General features: G+C 40.5%; 1 protein-coding gene across 1 annotated transcript; it reads right to left on the bottom strand.

Moving 5' to 3' along the window:
- Positions 1 to 605: 605 nt before the first annotated feature.
- On the bottom strand, positions 606 to 16,933 carry LOC104961521 (matrix metalloproteinase-17-like). Its single transcript, XM_010789830.1, has 7 exons — positions 16,868 to 16,933; positions 10,488 to 10,872; positions 4,897 to 5,073; positions 3,882 to 3,984; positions 1,741 to 1,823; positions 899 to 1,051; positions 606 to 760 (listed from the first exon to the last, which is right to left on the bottom strand). The coding sequence occupies exons 1-7, from the start codon at positions 16,931 to 16,933 to the stop codon at positions 606 to 608; spliced, it is 1,122 nt and encodes a 373-aa protein (XP_010788132.1).
- Between the last annotated feature and the right edge of the window lie 6,319 nt (positions 16,934 to 23,252).

Raw genomic sequence — 23,252 nt, 5'->3', positions numbered from 1 at the left:
GCCTTGGAGAGTTTTTGTTTGGACGTGTGTTTATTTGCATGTCAAAATACTTCCCTAATGAGTTTATTTCTTAAATGATCATAACACGTTAGCTGTGGGTTTAATAAGGTCATGAATATAAATATTTAAGCTCAGAAAATGTAAGACAATTCTTTCTTTTTAGCCATTAAAAGTGGAGGTGCCAGCTATGGCAGAGGGCCCAAATGATGCCCATGTTGCACACCAACAGTTTTAATAAGCACATTTAAAAAGAAGTACCTCCAATATAAAGTTAAAATTGAGAGGGGGGCGGTACCGTTCCATACCTTTTCAAAGTTCCCTTTAGAGCTATATAAGACTTTATAGACTTGTGTTCCCATTTAGAGTCATTTTCCACTGACGAGGAAAATGTCTGTTTGTGGTTGGGTTCAAAACTAATAAAACAATTAGGTAGAGAGCATGAACATCTGAACTGTGTGGCATTCAATGCCATGTTTACTCTTTTTACTAAAGATTATTTTGGCTACTCACCATCAGACCATCTTATGGCGTCGTCCAGTTGTGGCGGCAGCCCCTTCCAGAGCGAGCTGTCTTTAGGGTATCCCAGGTCCATTCGTCTCAGGTGGTCATCGTAGCGCCAGTACAGGTTGTCCTTGAAGAAGGTAGGTTTTCTCGTTGTGTAGCCAAACAAAGCGCCAATCTATGGGTAGGCCAAAGTCACCGATTGAACGAGGGTAGCCCTCCTCTACGTTATTATCCTTAAATACCCAGTACTTTAGACCTGAAGAGGGTGGAGACAGGTCAACATGTAAAGGAGAAATACTATCTTTATAATTTGGAATGTATTTACAAAGTTGTATAGCCTAGTCAGTCAACTAAAACCATGGATAAATAGTTGATACCAGATAGAGCTATTTACCTTTGAAAAAAACTATTTTATGGTCCCCAGGTCTCTCATACACAGCATCCACACTGTCCAAATTTTGGGGGAGGCCCCTCCAGAAGCGATGGATCTGAGCAGGGCGCAGGGACACCAGGTGCTTCTCTCTTGTTAGTCGCCAGAAGTACTTTCCTATAACAGATAGGGACAGGTTAGAGCTTGGTTCTTCTTCACAATATCCAGTGGGAGTCTATTAACAGAAAAAATGTGTTAAGTTAGGACACAGTGTGCTGTGTCTGCAGTATCTTACACATTCCTTTACCTCCTTCACATCCACAGGGCAAAAGAAGAACTGAATCTTCAATAATTACTCTTACATTCTCTTTAGAGTTGTTTCTCTATTTATTGAGCATCCTTGATTTAACTTTGAAAATAGTATTGGTAAAGAATGCATTTGGTTTAACTAATTAAAGGAACAGGAACCTTAGCCAAAATTAATTCTGAAGCGTTACATTTTAGGAGATCATTTACAATATAATAATGTGTTCTGGCTAATAAAAGCTCTCTTACCACTCCTGCCAATCAGCTAAATGGATCAATATTCAGCTTTGCAGATAACAAGTATGCACCAAACAAAAGCTTGAGCCCTTAAGGGCCTGCAGAATATATGACAGTACAGCTGTGATTGGGGCCCTGGGAGCCACACATGAGTGTGCTCTCTATCGATCGCTGGAGCCGCTACTCTGTCCAGCCCACAGACTCTACCACTTTATCTCCTCCACGTTCACCTCTTTTTCTCTCTTCCCTCTCTATGTCACTTTCTATTCATCTGTCTGTCCATCAGTGTCCCTTGTCTGCTCTTTCCTTTTAAGCCTGAATACCTTTAAAAAAGAAGGCCTCCCCTCGAATTTGGGCCACCGCATCGAAGTGGCTGGTACATCTGTCTGGGGCATCTTGTGTCAGCCTGGGAGAGGAAAGTAATACAACAAAAACAAGGACATTACATTAAATATCATCAATCTAAACTTTGAGTGTTTGAGGCTATATATACACACCTACCTGTTTTAACCGTTAAAAGGGCAATCACATGTAAATATTTAGAAAAATTAATTGATTACTATTGTCAACATTACACCTATATTACACTGCTATTACACCAATATCACAGATTATAACCCTATATCCCCCTATTAATAATAATAATAATAATAATAATACATGGGACTTTTATAGCGCTTTTCATGAAACTCAAAGACGCTTTGACAGAGAATTAAGAAAAGACAACAAAAAAAAGACAAAGAAATACAAAAAGAGATAAACAAAACAGAAAATAGGGGGGGAGGGGGGTGATCAGTGGTTGAATGCAGTGTTGAACAGGTGGGTTTTGAGTGATGTTTTGAATGCTGTGAGGGAGGAAGAATCTCTGATGGATTGGGGTAGTATATTCCTATATATCCTATCTTATCTCACTCTAACTAAACCCTTACTATACCCATGTTACACTATTATTACACCCACAATTACACTTTTACTACAGCAATTTTACACGGTTATCACACCCACATTTCACATCAACACAGCCCATTACACCCATGTTACACATGGACACAGCCTGTCAAATGACTATCACCCAGGCCAAGAAGTCTTTTAAGGGTTAAAACATAATAAAAGTGCACTTATTGTAAGGTATGCAGTTTGTTTGCATACATAAAAAAATATGGTAATTGCAAAGCCGAGAGAGTTTGAATGTATGCATGCATGTCCATGTGTTTCCTTCAATTAATCAGTCTGAAAATTAGGGTGAAATGCTATCGCGCTGACACGCTGAGGTCCCCCAGTGCATTTATCCGCTGGGCTAATAAGTGATTTAAAGCACCGACGTGGTTGGCCTTCCAATGATGAAGCCATTAGCACCACAGGGCTGCCACTGTGAGTGGGAGTCAGCTAGACTCTGCATTATTAACAAAGACCTCCATTCAGAGCTCTATTAACACCACATCGCTGCCTAGTCAACATTTGTGACCCATGTCAAGGATAATCCAGCTATAATGCACATTATGAACATATGGAGGAGGTAAAACACATTAGTATTGAGGGCAGTGGAAGGCTTGCACCCTTAAAGGAAAAGAGGCTTTTATATTTGTATTTTTAGAACTGCTGTCTTTAAATGAGAGTGTTTATGGAGGATATCAGACGTTTGTTGTTGCTGTTGTTGGTGTAGTTTGAAAGTTTGATTGCTCCCTAAGCAAGCTGCCCTCTCTTGATCCACTCTTTAAAACAAACTAACTTTCGGAGTACAATTACTTAACTCACTTGAAAGACATCCAGCCTTTGTTTAAGCTTTATAATAATTAACATGTCCAAATATATAAAGTTAGTACAGTAACAAGGTAACTCAAAATCATTTTGATTTGTTGTTTAGTGCATAACCGTTTTAGAAATGTGCTCGATATTGTTTTGACAGTGAAATTGATTTATTCAGACAGTCCAAGCTATAATAATAAAGATGATACTTTTAATAAATGTCCTAGGTGAGAGGAGATAGTGTAGTATGATGGCCTGGCACCTGAATGTGGAAAATGATTTAAAATTGCAAACAAGAGACTCTTAGCTGAATCCAGGTCATCACTCTAAATGTGCTTATGGTTCATGTTCTGTGTAGTCTGACAGGCTCCACTGCTGGGAATGTGGGTCAGTCCAAGCCTTTACAGAGGTACACAGTGAGATATCTTGTACACTGTAAAGACTGTAAACATCTGAAACAATTGTAATTACATTTTGTATAGATACTTATGGTCTAAAGCTGTTGAATTCAAAAGGACCCCATCACCTTTCCTATAGTGCCACCTACACCTGAAGTTGTCAACTGGACCATCGATTGCTCCAACTGTCAATCCAACAGTCAATGTTGACGATAACGTTTTTGTATCTACTGTTGGGTGATGGATTGATGGATGTTTGACAACAAGGAGGGGTGGAGTTCTTTGTGTATCGCTAAAAAGAAACCAGACCTTCTACTTACAGGAGAGTGGACCTGTTTTCAGGGAGGTCCAGCAGGACAGGGGGTTCAGCCGTCTGGGAGGGGTTGCCTGGTCGGTTTGTGTGGGACACCGAGTCTCTGACCCCTAGGGAGGATAGGTGATTAAAGACTATGTTAAAAACAAGGCAATTTATTTAAATGTAGCTTTGCAAACTTGTGAGGGTATTTTGGAAAATTCTGCATTATCACAGACACTGTAAAAAGGTTAAAGTACTAATAGGGAAAAAAAAGGATAGCATTCAGGCCAAACAAACTGTAGTAGCTAATGTGGTAGCCAAGCCCTAAAGCATATACTGTTTATAGTCTATCTACTGTACCCTAAATGGGACCGTCATTTACATAATGAACATCATACTGTATGGAAGATGACTTGAAACAAACAAAACTTGCCAGGATAATGTTTGCTTAGGGCATGAATCAAGTGAGAAGTAGGGTAATTTTTAAGTGCCCCCTACTGGCTATTACAGAGAATGCAAGTTTAAAGCACTTAACCCTTGGCTTTTCTTTTCAGACTGTGAAATTCCTGCTCTGGGCTTTGTCTTAGTGTCTGTTCTGTGGTTTAATTGAATTTATCTCCGTCTTTCACAGTCCTGGCCTTCAGCGTTGCTTGGTGCACTTCATTCTCGTCTTCATGGTCATTAGTCTCTCTCCCGCACACACTGCTGCTCTCTATATGATATATCAGTCAATGATGTGATAAGGTCATATGCCACAAAAAAAGGTCCAATTAACTCAATCTGTGTTTTCACTCATCTATAACCTTGCTCCACAGAGCAATTGCTCTTCCTCTCTCTGTCACACACACACACACACACACACACACACACACACACACACACACACACACACACACACACACACACACACACACACACACACACACACACACACACACACACACACACACACACACACACACACACACACACACACACACACACACACACACACACACACACACACACACACACACCAGCATTTGGATGTTCCCTCGTACCGTAGAGCTGCCAGACGCGGACCTTGTCTTCATACGGTAGGTCGTATTTCAGAGGGTCTCCTACAGGACCCTGGTAGTACGGTCTCATGATGGACTCTATGGCTGAGGTGTGGACCAGGCCGATGGCGTGACCAAACTCATGGACTGCAACCGCAAACAGATCCATCCCATGAGTGTCTGACGGAGAGGGAGAGAAACATGAGGGACACAGAAATCATTATCAGGTAATCAATAATCACTTTTGAATGAAAAGGTTGCATCTCAGCTTAGAGAGATCACTTTGCTGCTTAAAGTTTGTGACTTTTGTAGAACCAATACAGCCCCTGCTTGTGCGTTTATCCCTTTCATGAGAGAAGTCCATAGGTTGCAAGTTAAGAGGCGTGACAGACAGCTCTGGTGGCTGCGAGTGCTGTTAGGCATGTGGCGCAGTGAGATAACTATGGTAATAGTGTCTGAGCCTCTGGGCTGCCAATCAAAACTTGAGTGCGGAAAGACACCTAAAGAGGCTGCAGGCTATTAAAGCACATTTCCCTCGATGTGCAACTAAAAAGGAAAAAGGGAAAGCCTCCCGAAAACTACTTGTCTGGCTCTACTAAGCAAGACAAAACCTGGGTTTCAAGAGATTCACATTTGCTAAATATGTGAGAGCTAGCGTGTCGAGCCAAGCTAGCTTAGGGTTCCTTGGTGGCTCGGCTGAAGTCTGCGTTCAGTTAACCTTGTGATGGCCTCGACTTGGGAACATCTGAGTGCTGTGCTCTGTCGGAAGACAAAAGGACAATTGGAGACGTGCACTTGTGCTTACAACACCTGGGAAATTCGGAAACCAAATGCCAACTCTAATCTACGGGAGCACATGGCGCGGAGAGGGAAGGTGGATCAAAGGACGGATTGAAGGGGGGTGAGAGCAGGGATTCAGAACAAAGTAGGTAGCATGTCATCGTATTTACAGTCGGGTTGACGGGAACGAAAATCGTAATGCCAACGGACAAAGTCAGAGCGGAGAGATTTGGGGGGATGAACGGGACTCATGGAGTCAGACCTTTGTGGCAGAGACACAGAGAGAAGGAACACGAGGGTGAGAGAGAGCTTCAGAGTGAGTAGACAGGAGCAACATCAGAAAAGCAACTAAAGGAATAATTCTCAGGGTATCCTTCAGTCAGATATTGCATAACTTTGATGCACAGTAAATATAATTCTGGGGTATCTCTACCTTGGATATAACTGTATCCAGAATGCTACAAACATAGCCTGCAGCACTTGGATTGGGAAGGAAAGAGGCAGACACAACACCAGCCGAGGGCTTACCTTTTGATTTAATGTGAATCCTTGTAGTAGTGACCTCGCATTACCACTCAAAAATCAATTCAGATATATGTTGCTTTTAACAAAGTCTTAAAGGTCCTAGGTCATGCTTTTCCGGTTATTACCCGTCCCCTTGTGTGCTATGAAGGTTTTTATGCATGTAAACGGTGTGCAAAGTCAAAAACCCTCAAAGTACACCCTGTAGCGAGTAAAACTCAGAACACAGAAAAGACCTCCCCTAAACGCCTCGTTGGAGATTTCTCATTTTCCAATGTTTTCTTCCTGGGTATCGCTACGTAGAGATACCCAGAGGCCACACCCTCTGCCAGCCTTTCACGAAAGCTTCCCAAGCCTTTCAGCGATTCATGCCGGATATGTACAGCGTAGGGCACTGAAGAACGATGCTGTTCCTACTTTGTTTGGACCAGCGGGAGATTCGGGTACACAACCTGTAAGTATTCATTGTTGTTTGTGTATTTATGATGTTTAAAACAAACAAGGTATCTACCACAACTGTTTAAATGTGTAAACGTTTTTCGGGCGTTAAAAACCTTTTTCTTACTCAACATCAAGCCACACTTATTGTCTTTACTTCGGCTGTGAGTGTGTGTGCGCTCAGGATGAGTTTTGCTTGTTCTCCTGTATCGCCGACATGGAAGCCTGTATGCTGCTCGCAGCAGTTCGCAAAAAAAATTGCACAGTATGAATCTATTTTAGTATACCTCAACAATGGAATTATGATTAGTAGAAATGGCCATGACATGGGACCTTTAAAGGAAAATAATGCGTTTAAAGTGATGGGACGAAACTACACATTCATTTTCATGTAGGATGGTGATTCAGCAGTTCCCCCACCAGGATGAGAGAGAGCTTTAACTGACCGTCAACATCTGAGCATTCATTAAACCTGAGACACCCATTGATTCTGAGGGTTTAGCATAGTGCAAATGGCCAAGTATATCATTAAGGGGTCTCAATTTTAATGGAAGAGTTCTTAAGGCAGAAGATTTGCTGGTGCGGTCGATCTTTTTTTCTGAGGCTGGAAGTATTTCACAAGCTCCCTCAATTCTGGTAATATCTGCAGCTGCAGTTGACCCACTTATTTCCGTCCTGCATTGGTTACCCTCAAAGAGAGGGCCCCATTACCCATATATACTAGATTATTGAAAAGTACAGTGCAGGCTTGATTTTTATTCCATGTTCAAGCACAGCTCAGACCCAGCGCATACTCGATAAATCTCAATTTGGACGCAGATCCTGATGTTTCTGAGAGGGAATGAAGCTGAATCCTTGGAAATATAAGAAATAGGGTGTTGAGAAAAGGGTAAAAATGGGCCTACATGTTTTTAAATATTTACCAAATTGTATTGAACTCCATCTAGGTTACGAGAAGTGAAACAAAAATTGTCAGATTGTTGAACTTGTATTTATTTGTTATCGAACATTTCACTTGGAAGTCTGAGAATCCTGAGCAAAATGTTTACTGAATGCCTGGGACATGTTCTACTTGGAAAATCAACTTGGGAAAGAAAACATAATGGTTTTCCAAATAAAATCATTAATTTATTTTCTCATCTGCTAGTATACAGATAGATAATATTCCAGTGTTTCCCCTACCATTGTCTTGGAGGGGCGCTGTGCCCCGCCAACGGAGCCCCGCGCCCCCCCTGAAATTCAAGGTGTTTAAACAAAAAATATATACAACTTTTTTTTAAAATTTGGAACCAAATTGCAACTAATCTATATCTACTGTCACTTTCCACATTGAACATGTACTCTTTTATTACATAAACTAAACACTTTCATTTTAAGTTGTGAGTTTAGTGTTTTTGACCCTAAGAAACACTGATGCACTAATCAATAACAATAATCCACAGCTCCTCTCTCTGCTCCAGGGGATTTAAAAAAAAAATATATATATATCCCAATGACAGCCTTTTAAGCTACTGAACAGACTGAATGGCTGCTATAAAAACAGGAGATGTGGGATGCTCACATCAATGGTTCATATTTAATAATACATGTTCAGTAACAATGATCCACGATAAAATATGAAGGCACATCAGGCTCGAACCCATCAATTGGTAAATTCTGAGGAAGAAGAAAGGATGTGACCTCTTTCTATAACTGACCAGCAGACTCTGGAAGCATAAGGTACAGTATGGTCTTACTGAGAGAAAAGCTCAAGCCAACAGATAGAATGAAGATAAAATATATATTTAAATAATCGTATAGTAGGAAGTATTACTCAACTGTTTGGTTAAGTATTATAAGAGTAACCAAAAAACTGCCCCAGTGTCAAATTAAAATTGTAACAAGTTCAATCATCTCTTTAAAGCTGCTCAACATTTAAAAATGAAAGGCTTTCTGAAGATCAATCAAAAATTATGTTTTGATCATACATTGTTCATTTTGGCCATATTCACTATCATTATTTAATGATATTTTATAAAATGTGATTAAAAAAAAGCATCCCATGTCATTTAAGAAACAGAACATTTAAAAACAGAAGCTAACTATATTGAAAAGAAAAGTTAGAATCATAGGTGCATTAGGTCATGTATTGCTAATAGTGCATTCCAAGTGAAATTCATTCAAAAGGAAGAAAATATTTGAAATAGAAACAAGCTACAACCTTGGCTAAAAGGTCAGTCCGGAATTTGTCTTTTTAGTAGACTTTCTTATAGTATGAAAATGATACATTTCCCAAGGGCAGGGCTTTCAAAGAGGGAACATCATGTTTTTTTTGGTGTAAAATATGATGTCTTGAAGGCAAGAACAGCAAACAAGGTAGCATCTCTTCACTCTCGCTCCTACAGAAGGTTGTGTTTCAAACCAAGTGACTATCTTTCGTACCACGACCGGAAACCTAATTATTTCCCAAGAACGGATTGATTTTGGAAAGAGAGATAGATTGGGGTCAAGACGAGTTCCCACCTCTGACCCCTCCCTGCGTCCCTGCCCTGCTCCCATTAACCAAACCCCAGATGATTCTGTAAACCATGACAGCATCATGCCAGCGTCCCCTGCCGCAGCTGAGGCTGCAGCGTCCCCTGCCGCTGTGAGCTCTAATTGGAGAAGATTGAGTTGCTGGAACATATGGTTCCCAGCTTAACCAGGGCTAAACCAAAAGAATGGAGATGAAAACAGGTCCTGGCTGCATCACAGACTCGCCAGCTGGTGTCGTCAGTGTCATCTACTGTACACCCCCGCGACAAGCTTTAAGCTCCACATCTGGGGAGCAGGACAGCACAGTGAGCCCTGTGACCCCCCCAGAGGAGCTTAAATCTCAGCCTGAGGTTTTAGACACAATCATGAACAGAATGTATCATGAAGAATGATCTGTCTAAAATAGGCTGGTACTGCACATATATGAATAGTTTTTCTTGGAATCTGATTAAATAAGTGCATTATCTGCATGGGTTATTATCAGTTGGCTAATTTAGCTTAGTTTAAAAAGGGGAAACAGCAAAGACAGTGTGTCCACAACCCAGCACATCTCAGCACCGTGCCATTGTCTCCAAATCACTGTTTTATTGATTGTCATTAGAGGAGAGTTAGTTGACAAAGTGTAGTGCTATTTCAAGGTCTAATAGGAACACATTCCTTTCAACTTTTTATAGCCATATATCAAAAGGAATCATGTTGTTGTACAGTGGTTGTCTCATTATTTCCACTAAAATATCTATAAGAAGTTCAAAGTAGTTGTGGACACCCCATGAGATAATTAAATAATCAGTTGCAATCAATATCAGTAAATAGTATACTTAAATCTTTGATACATTTTTTTTAATTGCTCAAAAAAACAATGAATGGGTATCAGAGGCACATTAGAGTAGATGCTTATTTATAGTTGTTGGAAATGAAAGGACGCCTTTTATGTTTCCTAATAAGCTTGTGATTACAACCACCACTGCTTAAGCCAGTACTCTGTGTCCTGTGTCTGAAGCCACGGTATGCTATATTCATAGTTCTGACAAATGAAATATTAATTAGAGAATCTGGAGCATGAACAAAGGGTAGAAGCACAGCTTGGCTGCAAAATGCAGTCAGCGTTCTGGTTTTGGATGTAGAAGTTTTGATGAGCATGGAGATGGGAAGTTCAAAAGATTCTCAAATCAGGCTTTTCTCGACACCGACTGTTTCCTTTCATTGCATAGTACTATGGGACTTTCTAAGAAATGCCTTAGTGAGACATTTCCTGGAATACTCGTCCAAATTGATTCTTCCTTATCATCCTTGCACCCTCCTTTTGATTCTAATGAATGTAATACGTTTAAGTTCCTCACCTGGAGATCTGAAGGTCCAGGCCTCGTCATCGTCAAAGTGTGTATCTCCAGCTGTGAACCTCTCCCCGGGGAAGAATGCGTGTGCCACGGTGCCCCCTGGCCCGTCAAAGGGGTATCCATCGTTGTGGTCGGCCTTAGTGAAGTCTATCTGAATGTCCGCATCGCTGCCGGCTACCTCGTGGAAGTTTAGCGGCGCGATGTCACTCCAGACCTTCAGGGCGTAATACATCAGGGCTCGAACCGTGTCCCTGCCCAGCAAGGCAGAGTCCTTAGGGAAGGTCCTCACTCTGAGAGAAGAAGGGGACACAGGGAATATGTCACATAAGAGAAGAAGAAACAAGAAGGGGTGAGGAGGAGGACAGGAAGGACATGGGGGTATTGGTGGCTGATGAAGGAAGAGGATGGGAGACTTGACAGAAGAGCAAAGTAAAAGTGGAGACAAGAGAGAAGAGTTGGGCAAAGTGAGGGTAATAAAAAATGTTGATTGGCAGGAAACATGAGGAGAAGAAAATGAAAATGAAAGGAGGAAAGGGTAAGAGAGGTAATACCTGTGGGAGAAGACTAGAGAAGTGCCAAATGTAAGGGTGACGCATCAGAGATGAACATGAAGATGTGGAAGGGACACGAAAGTGTGGGAGGGAGAGGGAGATGAGCACAGGAAACAGAAACGAGGAAAAAGGAATCAGCTAAAGGAGAAAGGCGCGATGGAGATAGCTCCGAATTGTAGAAAAGCACAAAAGCATAAAGGTCAACTACGCAATGTTTGCCACTGGGAGAGACCTCCATGAAAGTAAAAAAATCAGTTAGCATATCTTATGTGGTTCCATTGGTTTTTGTATTTCATGGTTAGGTGCTCCGCTGCTCACACATACTGATAATAAAGTTGAGAATACAACATTGGAATAGAGTATGGCATCAGATGTTCCTTTCCCTTCCTTATTTAATTGTCTTGCTTCCTTAACATCTCTCTTAGCTGTGTCTTTCCATCAGCGACAGAATTAACAGAAAACCACTCAGAAACCTTCTAAGTTTGCCCTACACTCCTCCATTCCCTTTCTCTTCTCTCCATCCTTTGCCTCTTCTTTCTCCTCTGCTTCTACACGGCGCATTCACCTTCGCTCTCCCCACAAAAGCACTTTGTCTAAATACAAGAGGTGATTTGGCCGTTGCAGGCTGCTCTAGGACATTTAATCAAGGCTCCTGGCATTGAGAGTGCCGCCACTTCTTCACGTCTACAACCCTGCTGGAAATTGGCTAAAAATGAACAAAGTGGTGTATGGAGCTTTAGGTTTAATTTAAGCAACGTAAACATGTAAACATTTTCATTCCTGATTGCTGCAATACATAAAAAAGGTACAGGAAATCGCCCAGTTACAAATGACTTCCTTGAACTGAATTCCTGTTTAGTGTTCTTACATACTGAAGGTGTTCAAGGTTATTCTGGCAGAACATCATGCTTGGGTGCATTCCATGTCTGGGTTTTATTCACCTTCTTGACCTGTTTTTAAAAAGGCGCATCTTGCATCAAATGAGGCAAGACACCAAAAACGAGCACAAACACGAATATCGATTCTCATATTGATTGTCATGGACAGACCTGAAGAATAGTTTAATACTACAAGTTGATATGTCCGACACATATTGACTGAATTCCACAAATATAAACAGAAGTTATTTGTCTCAGAGTCTGAAAGGACAACATACTGGAGGACTGAAATAAAATGGCATCAAATTGGTGCAAGAGAGCCCCACAGGAACACCAATTCTTGCATGTAGCTCCACCAACACCTAAATGGCCATCTGTCAACACAGATGTGTTTTTCCATTTTTGCATTCCATTTGCATGGAAGAGGCAATCACATTGCAAATTCAGGTGAAATGGTAAATGGAGAGATGTTCAGAAAGCAACAAGGACTATGAACTCTGCCGGGAGATTTGAAGGGGAGTGCACTCCAGCTGAGCTGTGACTTCTCCAGTGTCTGTGGATAAACCGGCTTATGAATTAATTGTCTGTTACTCGTGGGATACTGCACTGGTTTTCTGTTTGGTTGGTGGTTTAATCCATTCTTACAAAAAAAGAAGATCCAGCACACATTTGTCAGCTTGATTTTAAAAAGGTAGAAACCATTTTAATAACCTTTAGTCTGATATCAGAATATTAACACCCTTTATGATTTCATATCTAAACTCTCGACAGAATGGTCTCACTTAGTCCAAATGCGGTTCTCAAATAGAGGAGGCAGATAGCCAGTGCTGAAATAAAATGTGGCTAAAGTTAAATTAATCTGGTTCATTGAGAACAATGACAAAAAGGAGTGCTCTGATGCATGCAAGGCTATTAAGATTCATTGAATATAAGTCCGCTGGATCCATGATGGAAAAAGGTTTGGGAGAATGAGTCTTAAAGTTATAATCCTTAAGATTTTCATTAAGTTGAGGGATTCGCAGGCAATATGTTTTAAATATAAATGAACAAGGAAGAGAAGCCAAAGAACAGGCTGCAATCCACAAGCACCTGAGCAAGGCAACCAGCACCCGTCACTGGGCATTGCTGTATGCAGCATTAAATGAGGTCAGAGGGAGATTATGACCCCCCCCGGCCTGAAACTGCTCGATTGGAGTCCTTCGTTTACTTCCGTAACATAGGGACATCAGTATGTTACACTTGCACTTCTATTGGCTAGCGGTCCAACACATTTTACGTGACTGGTTAGCTTAGAGATGTCCAACCCATTAGCCTATCACAACAGAACCAACCAGCTAACCAATCAGAGCAGACTGGTTTTAAACAGAGGGTGAAAGGAGACGCTGCAGGTCAGGGACAAATAATGACCTTTTTGGACATTAAAGCATGTAAAGATGTTACAGTAGAGACACAAAATACAAATATGAACCTTAACATTTGCATAATAGGGCCCCTTTAAACGCACAAGTATTATAGTCCTATATTAAAGAATCCTAGCTTACAGTACCTCTCTCTTTTGCAGTCTATATACACACATCCTGTTATGTTTCATTAGTTGAGACAGGCAGCACCAGCAATTGTCAAACACTACTCCAATCTCGATAAACATTTGGGTCACAAATAGTTTCAGAGACCGAAGTTCTGTCACTGCAAACAATCTTGTTTCATAAAAATCTCTGTCATTCCCGTTCCTTCCTTTAGCTGGCAACTTGAAAGCTGAGCTCCTGTCAAACAAACCATTTGTTTGACACTTGTTTCAATTCCGACACAAACCCTTCATGATTAGGGCCTTTTTTTCCTGAGGACTGGTGACTCATTTGTCTGATGGGAGCTTCTCTCCCACATCATTTGCTGCTTCTTTACCAGTCGAGGATCTCTGTTCATGTTGCAGGTACTGTACACCCGCAATTCATAATGATGCTTTCAAATGTTCATTTATCTTCCTTGGTTCTTTATCTTTCATGATTAATGCTGTCCTTTCTTTCTCTCTGGCTTTAAGACCATTTACACGGTTAGAAAAAAATTCAAAAAAGATTTATAAAATGTAACCGTCATTTTAAAAACGGATACTTTGCTGCTATTCGTTAGCATTATGTCTGCAAGGCATTTCAAGAGATTCGCCAGTGTGATCAAGACTTCATTTGTTAATGACCAAACCTAAACCATCACAGGGGTTTAAAAGAAAAAAGCTTTCCACAGTTCACTAATAAGCTGTATTCTAAGAAAGACTGAGTGGCAATGTGTGTCAGAGAAAAACAGTTGTGTGTTGTTTTATGTTTGTGTTTGTACCATTGCTAGTCTCCCTTTTAATGATTTCACCAGGTGACACACGGTTATGTTTCCAAAGAACACACTGTCCAAACTGCAGAGAAACAAAAGGACATGAGGAACAGGATGATGTAGGTGGGAAGGAGATAATGAGGAAGCAAAAGGAGGGAGAGGGAGAAAAGGAGGGAGTGAAAAGCAGACAATCTCCTACGGCAGAAATATTCCTGACAACTCCCCATGGTTTCCTCTTCTACAGTTCTAACTTTATTGAGAATCTGAATTTGTTCTCCGTGAGAATGACACGTTTTTTTTTTAAGATTCAGCGTTTCTCCAGGCTTCTACACTCAGAGGGATCAGTGATCACACAGACACATTTCCATCTCTGACAGAGTATGTGATGTCTCCCTTTTCCTTACCAGCGAAAATGTGCCTCATTACAAAAAGCTCTTTATAAATGGCTGGTGTTACAGACTTGTAAGGCAGGAAAGGGAGGTGAGGATGAGACAAAGAGTGGGTGAAGGCGATGACACCTGGGCGTAAATGCGGGAGGGCATTCAAATTCTGAGTAAAACAAAAATAGAGATGGTAATTGTATCAACATTCAATATTAAATACACATTATTATATTTGGGTCACCATGCACTCCTTGGTAAATGGTTGAAATGATTAATTAGTAATGCTGTATTAATGTACTGTATTATCACCCACTATACCAAAATGTACATTGCTTAAATACAGCTGACAAGAACAGATAATGTATTTTCGTTGTTAACAAAATAAATCTTGTATCAGAAGCCTTTAATGCCTTGGCTTTGATGTCTGTAACACCGGTCCAATTTGAGTGTTTTTTTTATCAGAGCATTACAATACACATTGTAAAGCAGTAAGCAACAATAAATTAAATACATTTCCACAACATTATGTAGGAGGACACGGTATTTGCTTTCTAGCTCTGAGTGCTAAGTAAGCCTGTATAAAGAGGCAACCCTAGGGCATCAAACAACTGGAAAACAATCGATGCTTCTTTCAAATGACTTATAATGGCTAGAGCAGTGGTTCTTAACTGGTCAGGCCTCGGGACCCACTTTTTCCTTTGTCAATAGATCGCCACCCGAAATTTTGAACCACTCAAATCTATTCAACAAAAATCTGTGCTGTAATATATACGCTTTTCAGCATACAATATGAATTAAAGTTAAGTATAGTGCATATCCCTTATATCCCTTCACAGAACTAAAAGCACAGCATGCTTTTAAAAAAGGTTTAATGAGATGATGGAATCAAAGCTGAACTGTATAATATAAAAAGGCACACTTAAAACCTAACCCCAGAAGGGGGTCTGGGGGGATTCTCCCCCAGGAGATTTTTTTAGAAATACTAACATATAAACTACACATTATTCTGGAAATAAATAAATCTATTGCTACCCGACATATTAATAATATTTTATGCCATTGTTTGTTTTTCACTTTGTTCTGACAGCTGCTTGCTGCGAGAAGAGTAAAGAGGAGATAGTCTGTGTGAATTACTTTAAATTGTGGGTAAGGGTAGATAGCCCCCATTGTTCTGTGACCTGTCAATCATCAAACCGGGAGTCGTATTTCATTAGGTGTTCATTTTTATCTGAAGTTGTACCCATGGATGTATAAAGAATAGTTCTACCGCAAAGTCATTCTCCGTGGGGACTTCCGACAACAATTTTGATTCTGATTGGCCAGAAGACTCGAAAAAACATCANCCCCTTTGACGGGCCAGGGGGCACCGCGGCACACGTGCCATTGTCCCAAATCACTGTTGTTATCTGATTGTCATTAGAGGAGTTAGTGACAAAGGACTGCTATTTCAAGGTCTAATAGAACACAGATTCCTTCAACTTTATAGCCATGAATCAAGGAATCATGTTGTTGTACAGTGGTGTCTCATTATTTTCACTAAAATATCTATAAGAAGTCAAAGTAGTTGTGGACACCCCATGAGATTAATTAAATAATCATTGCAATCAATATCCAGGTAATAGATACTTAAACTTTGGATCACATTTTTTTTAATGTCAAAAAACAATGAATGGTATCAGAGGCACATGTAGTAGTAGATGCTATTTAATATTGTTGGAAATGAAAAGGCACGCCTTTTTATGTTTCCAAAAGCCTGTGATTACAACACCACTGCTAAGCCAACTCTGTGTCCTGGTCTGAAAAGCCACGTATGCTATATTCATAGTTCTGACAAATGAACATCTGCAAATTCTAGAGGAATCTGCGCACTCGAGAGGCGAGAGAGAAGTAGGAACGCACAGCTGGAGATACAGCTTGGCTGCACACAACATAACGACATTCCAGACGAGGCCCTTCTTGGATCTTTGGCATATGTCGCCAGTGTTTGGAAATATGACATGGAGATGGGAAGTCAAAAGATCTCAAATCCAGGCTTTTCTCGACACCGACTGTTTCCTTTCATTGCATAGTAACTATGGGACTTTCCCTAAGAATGCCTTAGGAGAACCATTTCCTGAAAGTCCGTCCAAATTGATTCTTCCTTAATCATCCCTTGCACCCTCTCTTTTGATTCTAATGAATGAAATACTTTAAGTTCCCACCTGGAGATCTGAAGGTCAGGCTCGTCATCGCAAAGTGGGTACCCCACTGACCTCTCCCCGGAAGAAGTCGCGTGTGCCACGGTCCTCTCCTGGCCCCGTTCCAAAGGGGTATGCCATCTTGTGGTCGCTTAGGTGAAGCTATCTGAATTCCGCATCACTGCCCGGCACCTCGTGGAAGTTTAGCGGCGCGAATCCACTCCAGACCTTCAGGGCGTAAACATCAGGCCGAACCGTGTCCCTGCCCAGCAAGGCAGAGTCCTTAGGGAAGGTCCTCACTCTGAGAGAAGAAGGGGACACAGGGAATATGTTAAAGAAGGACTAAAAAAATAGGGATTATTAGGAGCCGTTTTTCAGATCTCAGGTGTGTTGGGTTTATTTCCCCAGAAAGCCTTGTGGCAGTTCTCGCCTTTTTAATAGACAACATTTCACACCAGAGCGGAATCACCCAAACCTTTTAGAAGTCTCTTTCAGACACATTAAGGGATGTGACAGTACCAGAAATATTGTTCTCGTTTCTTGATACCAATTTAATTCCACAGTAAAATTAAAAACACACAAATAAATCCTATGTAATACAATCCCCTGTTACTGCATTCTTAATACTTGTTCATACTTAAGACAGGTCATAATGGCCAGGTCACATCATGCCGTTGGTCTCGAGCCCTCACAGTACATTTGATAAGTACTCTCAAGCATTCAGAAATTTGGTATCAACTTTATAACTTTTTAAGTGCTGTTTAATGTGCTATCCTTAGTTACATTGTCCAATCTTAACTGGAACAACTAAAATATGATAAAGGACTAATAACATCCTGAATCTCAATCCTTACTGCAAAAAAAACAATTATTTTGGAAAAGTGTTAACACAAAAGACACATTTTCTGACTTTAAGTGCAGCTATGATAAAGTGGCCTAAAACACAACATTCTGGCTCATCTAAGCAGCTTTCACTTAGAATAAATGGTTCTTTCTAACTTTCTCTTTTGTTTGTTAAGAAAAAGGTCAAATCAAATATATTAAAGCAATAAACTGTATAGCCTTTTTAATGTCATAAATGTCTTATATATAGAAAACACACCAGTAGAACAAATATCAAATCCTCATCTGCACCAGAGCCCAGGCAGGAACTGAACCCCTGTGGCCTTTCCATTGCTTTAACACAAACATGCATTTATTGCTGTAGAAATGAGACTCGTACCCAGTCGCGGACAGCTGCTTTAACACAGCTCTAATGAGATAACTTCTTTATTCCTTGGTGCTAAATAACTGCGGCTGCTGCTGCAGATCATTACAGATTTACATCGTTATGCTGATGACACCACAGGATTTAACCAGCAATAAAACACTATTAGACCTCAGCCTTCTCAGTAGTTTAACAGGCTGCTTTTAATGTACAAAGCAAGATGTTGCATGTCCAAAACAAAAGGGGTCATTTCCTATCAACAAGATAAAATGAACAGCTGCCAACCTGACCGAACAACTTTAGCAAACAAGCCCTATTTAGTGAACAAAGTCTGCCAAAATTCCTCTTTATGTTCCAGGTCACCCTGAACTCCACCTGACAATATGTTTGATTTTACTTTAAGCTCTACTGACATGATACATTTGCATTGAGACCTATTCAGAGGTTTGTCCACCCATCGATTTTTTATAGAAAAGGATTTCAACGTGTAGTGTATGATAACCTTTGCCACCAGCTCCATTTCAAACCTTTCATCCCCAGATGTGCCGGAGCAGCAGCTGGTCCAATAACTCTGCTTGTAGCTGAGGATAACCGGACCTTTACTGTCAAAGTCAAACCTCTGAACACCTGCGAGAAGAGCTCAGCGAGATCTCCATAATCTTTTGAATCGCTTCTCAAAGCAAGTAAGCTAATTCTGACTTGTTTTATCACTGCTTGATTGAATGTATAAAAACAGTAATGTAGAGGAGATGTATTGGATTTTAATGATAAAAAGCAAAATGTCACTTCATTGTTATTACGTTCCCTTCTGAGCTAGGGGAATCAGAGGGAAGCAACACAACCAGATTGGAATTGGTATAATTATAAGCGGTTTATTTTAAACAGCTGGTAAACAAAATGGCAGGCAAGCAGCCTGTAACAAAAAAATTACCACAACACCGGTTTACATAACAAACAAAAGAGGCCACAAGGGCACAAGTTTAAATAGGCAACCAAACTAAGGGAGGACTCTCAAAAGTGAGCCTATTTACACACCTGAAATCACTGAACACTTAACGAAAGGAGGCTGCAAGAAAACACAGCTAAATAGGGTAACTGAACACACCACTCTAAACACATAAATCAACACGACACTAAGCACATACGAATTAACCCCTGTTAACAGAATGTATCACAATCAATAAGACCACACAAGTTAAACACAGAACGACGAGCAAATAGCGAGAGGCGTCTGTTCCTCAACAGAGCCTCCAGAGTGTCAGTTGTCCCCAGCCTTTGTACTCCTCCCCAGCAGGTGTGCGCCGGCTGTGCACTGCGATTGGATGACGTCAATCCAATCACCATCTTCAGAGGCGGACCAGGAGATGACAGCCAATGACGTCGGGGCAACCACACAGCTCATTTACATATCACACACACACGCACACAGCTGCAAACAATCCCAGACAGATTAACGAGCAGACAGAAACAGCAACCGTAACAATTGTCTTCAATATAATCCGTTCATGGTCATTTTGGTTGCTCGCCAGCATACATAGTGACGACATTAGCGTTTATTTTTGTCCTGCTCTTCCTTGCTGTCAACACTTAAGCTGCCAGTTCTCTAGTTACCACGATGTCTTTAACACACCCATTGATGCGAATGAGCTCATTAGTGCAGCTAATTAATGTATTCATTAGCAAATGTGTTTACGTCAACACGTTGTCACTAAACACATGGGCGGGTATTAGCAACGTTAGCTTGAAGCGATAAGGTGGCCGTAGTTTCAAATGGAGCTTTGCATCACTAAGATGATAATGTATGCAGCTTGACACTTTAAATACTATTCAGGTGAGCGATTCTGTTGGGAGACCTGTGGTGTGCAGTGAGGAGAATTTGTTTATTGTGTTGACTTACTCATAAAAAGTGTGCCCACACAATCCAATTATTCGTCCTTCCCAAACGTCTGAACACTCGCTGCAAACCACAGTTAGCCAAGGTCACGAAAAATAGCTCGAGCTCCACAGACAATCCACCTGCTTATTAGGCCTAATTCAGACGGGCGAGGGTGGCTCATTATGTATGCCTGTGTGTTTGCGCATGTGTGCGTTGGGGAGAATGTTGATATGAGAAAAGATTGAGAGTCAGAGTGCATGGTTTTGTCACTGTGCGAGTATTTATGTGCATCCATTATGTGGGACAGCTTAGCTTGCCTGTGTGCATGTTACTGTAGGAAGAAGCGCCAAGGTCAGAACATTCCTGCCTTGCATCGCAGATGAACTGAGGACCACTGGGGAACTGCTTGTGTTTACACGGGATGGACAATAGATGCATAAATAAACCAGATATCATATCCCTGGTGTGCCTCCTTAACATGTGGTTGACCTAAAGGAGCCTGTCTGGGTCCTTGTCAGTTTGTCAATCTTACCTTGGTTTTAACAACCTTAGTGATTATGTTTACATCAAGAAACCGACTGCAGTAAGATCTGGTGTTAATTAAACAGTTTGTAGTAATCCACTCCATCAGGTCAAAAAGTCAGTTTTTGTGCAGTTCAAAAGAACAAGAAATACATATGACTAAGTGAGCATTGGTAATCCTACTCACACTGCAAGGTACGATTCTCTAACAGGTTTTAGACGCGCACAAATTAAATAACATTAGGGATGTAACAACGATAACAAAAACTCATGGTACGATAATATCGCGATAACAAGTCCACGGTACGGTATTTATCGCGATTTTGAATAATAAAGAAAAAATATATAAAAAGTGACAGTAACAGACTGGAAAACCAGTGTTTTTGTACCTACTAGTACTATGGATTATGACGGATATTTTACGATCCTGTCTGTCAATAGGACGGACAGCGAAAAAGTCTAACGCCACTTCAGTGGGACAGAGAGATATGCTTTGGCAAAGGATAACAGCAGTGGGCCAAACTGTGCATTGTCTCTCCACCACTTCAAAAACAATACAGTTTTTGCCAAGAAGGTGAGGCTTATTGACAGGGCGAGATATAAATATATTGTTGGTACTTGTCTAGGTCTCTAGGTATGTACATGTAGCCCTGTAAATACAATGTCCTTTTGTGTTCTGTTGTTTTATGTTCATGTTGTAACCTACTCGCTGCCATGTTGGACAGGTCTCTCTTGAAAAAGAGATCGATGATCTCAATGGGACCACCTGGTTAATTAAAGGTTTAAAAAAAAAAAAAGTGTTTACAATCTTTTTTAAATCGCGGTAGATTTTGTCAGTCTCACAACGGTATTGGGAGGTTTATTTATCACGATACCGCAATATCGTTACATCCCTAAATAACATAATTCTCAACTTTTCATTCCAAGGCGTTGCAATGCTTGTCAATGTCACAAGTAGCCAAAGGAGTCAATCATACAGTATAAAGCATAAGGCAGGCTGATTTCTTCCCTATTGTGATGCCAGTAGATGGGGTATAGGAACAGAGGGTCTATGGTTTGATAGAGGCCTCAATCTACCTTTTTCCCTCTTCTTCCAGTCTTTATGCTAAGCTAAGCCAAGTGCATTCTTACTATTTCACTTACAGAACTGTATGTGATGTTGATCTGTTTGTATAACACCCAGCAAGAAAGTGAATAGCCATATTTCCCAATATGTCAAACTGTTTCTTATAAGTGAAAGTCAGAATAAAAACTGACTTATAGTCCCTGGTCATATCATTCCATGGTTTTTTGCACTCAGTTCTAAATGACTAAACTGATCAAAGCCAATGGGTGAGCGATCATGCTGTGAATGTTTATTTTACTCAAAATTCATGGCCGTGACTGATTAGCATTTAGAAAGTGATAAGCACACGAGCCAGCAGAGTTAGGAGGACAAAAGTGCAGATGTAAGAGTGTTTGGCTGCGGCATAAAGCAGGAGTCATCGCTGGCTCAGTGGCTGAGGGCTGTTTAGCAGCAGCAGAGCTACTGAATGTGTGCATCATTGACTTACAAATAAATATCTGAGAACCGAGAGTACTGTCAGAGGTTTCCACATCAATCAAATATAATACCCCCATAAAGAACTGCTTACATCAAAGCACAGCCTGACATTACTGAGCAGGCAGTCCTGGGAAGGCTGTGAATCTTTCGCCATGGTGCTTGACTGACAGAGGATGGAAAAGGAAGAAAAGCAGGAGGAAAGAAAGAGATGAAAGAGAAAGGGGCATTGTTGAAGGCTGATGGGGATGAAGAAGGGGTGAGAGGAAGCTAGAATAAAATATGATGATGAGTCTACGCATAAAATACATAAAAATAATACACCCAAACTTACTTTCAACTTAGTCTTTGATAACTACAACAACATTAATTCATATTTTAGTAATCTTGCATAATTGTTTTCATCCGTTTAAACCAAAGGGACGTTCTAATTACTGAACTTCAGTTGAATCTAAAATAAATAAATAAAGCAAAAATGTCTCTGATAGTGCTTCTTCACTTTTTACTGGAAGAAATGTATATGAAAGAAGTTAAATGGGCTCGTACATTCAATCCCCATAAACTCCAAAACAAAACAATTATTTGGAATTCTTACTGTTGCAGCAAAAAAATAAATAACTAGAAAATCGCTCAAAGCGGATATCCCTTCTCTTGACAACTGGTACGACAAAATCCATGAAATCTATGTTATGGAAAGAATCACCTTCTCAATGAGGCTTCAGGAAAACACATTTGAAGAAATATGGAAAAAGTGGAGAATTTACATATCCCAAAGACGACCATCCCTTTGACTGTTTCTATACACCGATTTAATGTATATGTATAGATGTGTATGTATGGTCACATGTATGTGTGTATGTGTATTGAATGTATATATATATATATACATACACACATATACACAGTGTTTCCCCTACCATTGTCTTGGCGGGGCGCTGCGCCCTACCAACGGAGCCCCTCGCCCTGCCTGAAATTCAAGGTGTTTTTAAAAAAAAAAAAAATTATTTAAAAAAAAATATATATATATATAGCACCAAATTGCAACTGAAGTAATCTATCTACGGTCACTTTTCACATTGAACATGTGCTCTTTTATTAAATAAACTAAACGCCTATGTTATTTATCCAATGTGCATGTTTCAGTGTCCACAGCCTTGCGTATTCACATTCTCCCTCCGCTCTGTTTCTGAAGGGCGGGGCTCCGTAACACTGTACTTTATTACTTTGTTACTGTACAATATCAATAACAATAATCCACACCTCCTCTCTCTGCTCCAGATGATACAAAAAATCTGGGTGCCCCGAAAACATTTTT

This window comes from Notothenia coriiceps, unplaced genomic scaffold, assembly GCF_000735185.1.
Source record: "Notothenia coriiceps isolate Sejong01 unplaced genomic scaffold, NC01 NC01_scaffold00033417, whole genome shotgun sequence".
Taxonomy (NCBI): domain Eukaryota; kingdom Metazoa; phylum Chordata; class Actinopteri; order Perciformes; family Nototheniidae; genus Notothenia; species Notothenia coriiceps.
This window is presented reverse-complemented; position numbering and strand designations above follow the sequence as displayed.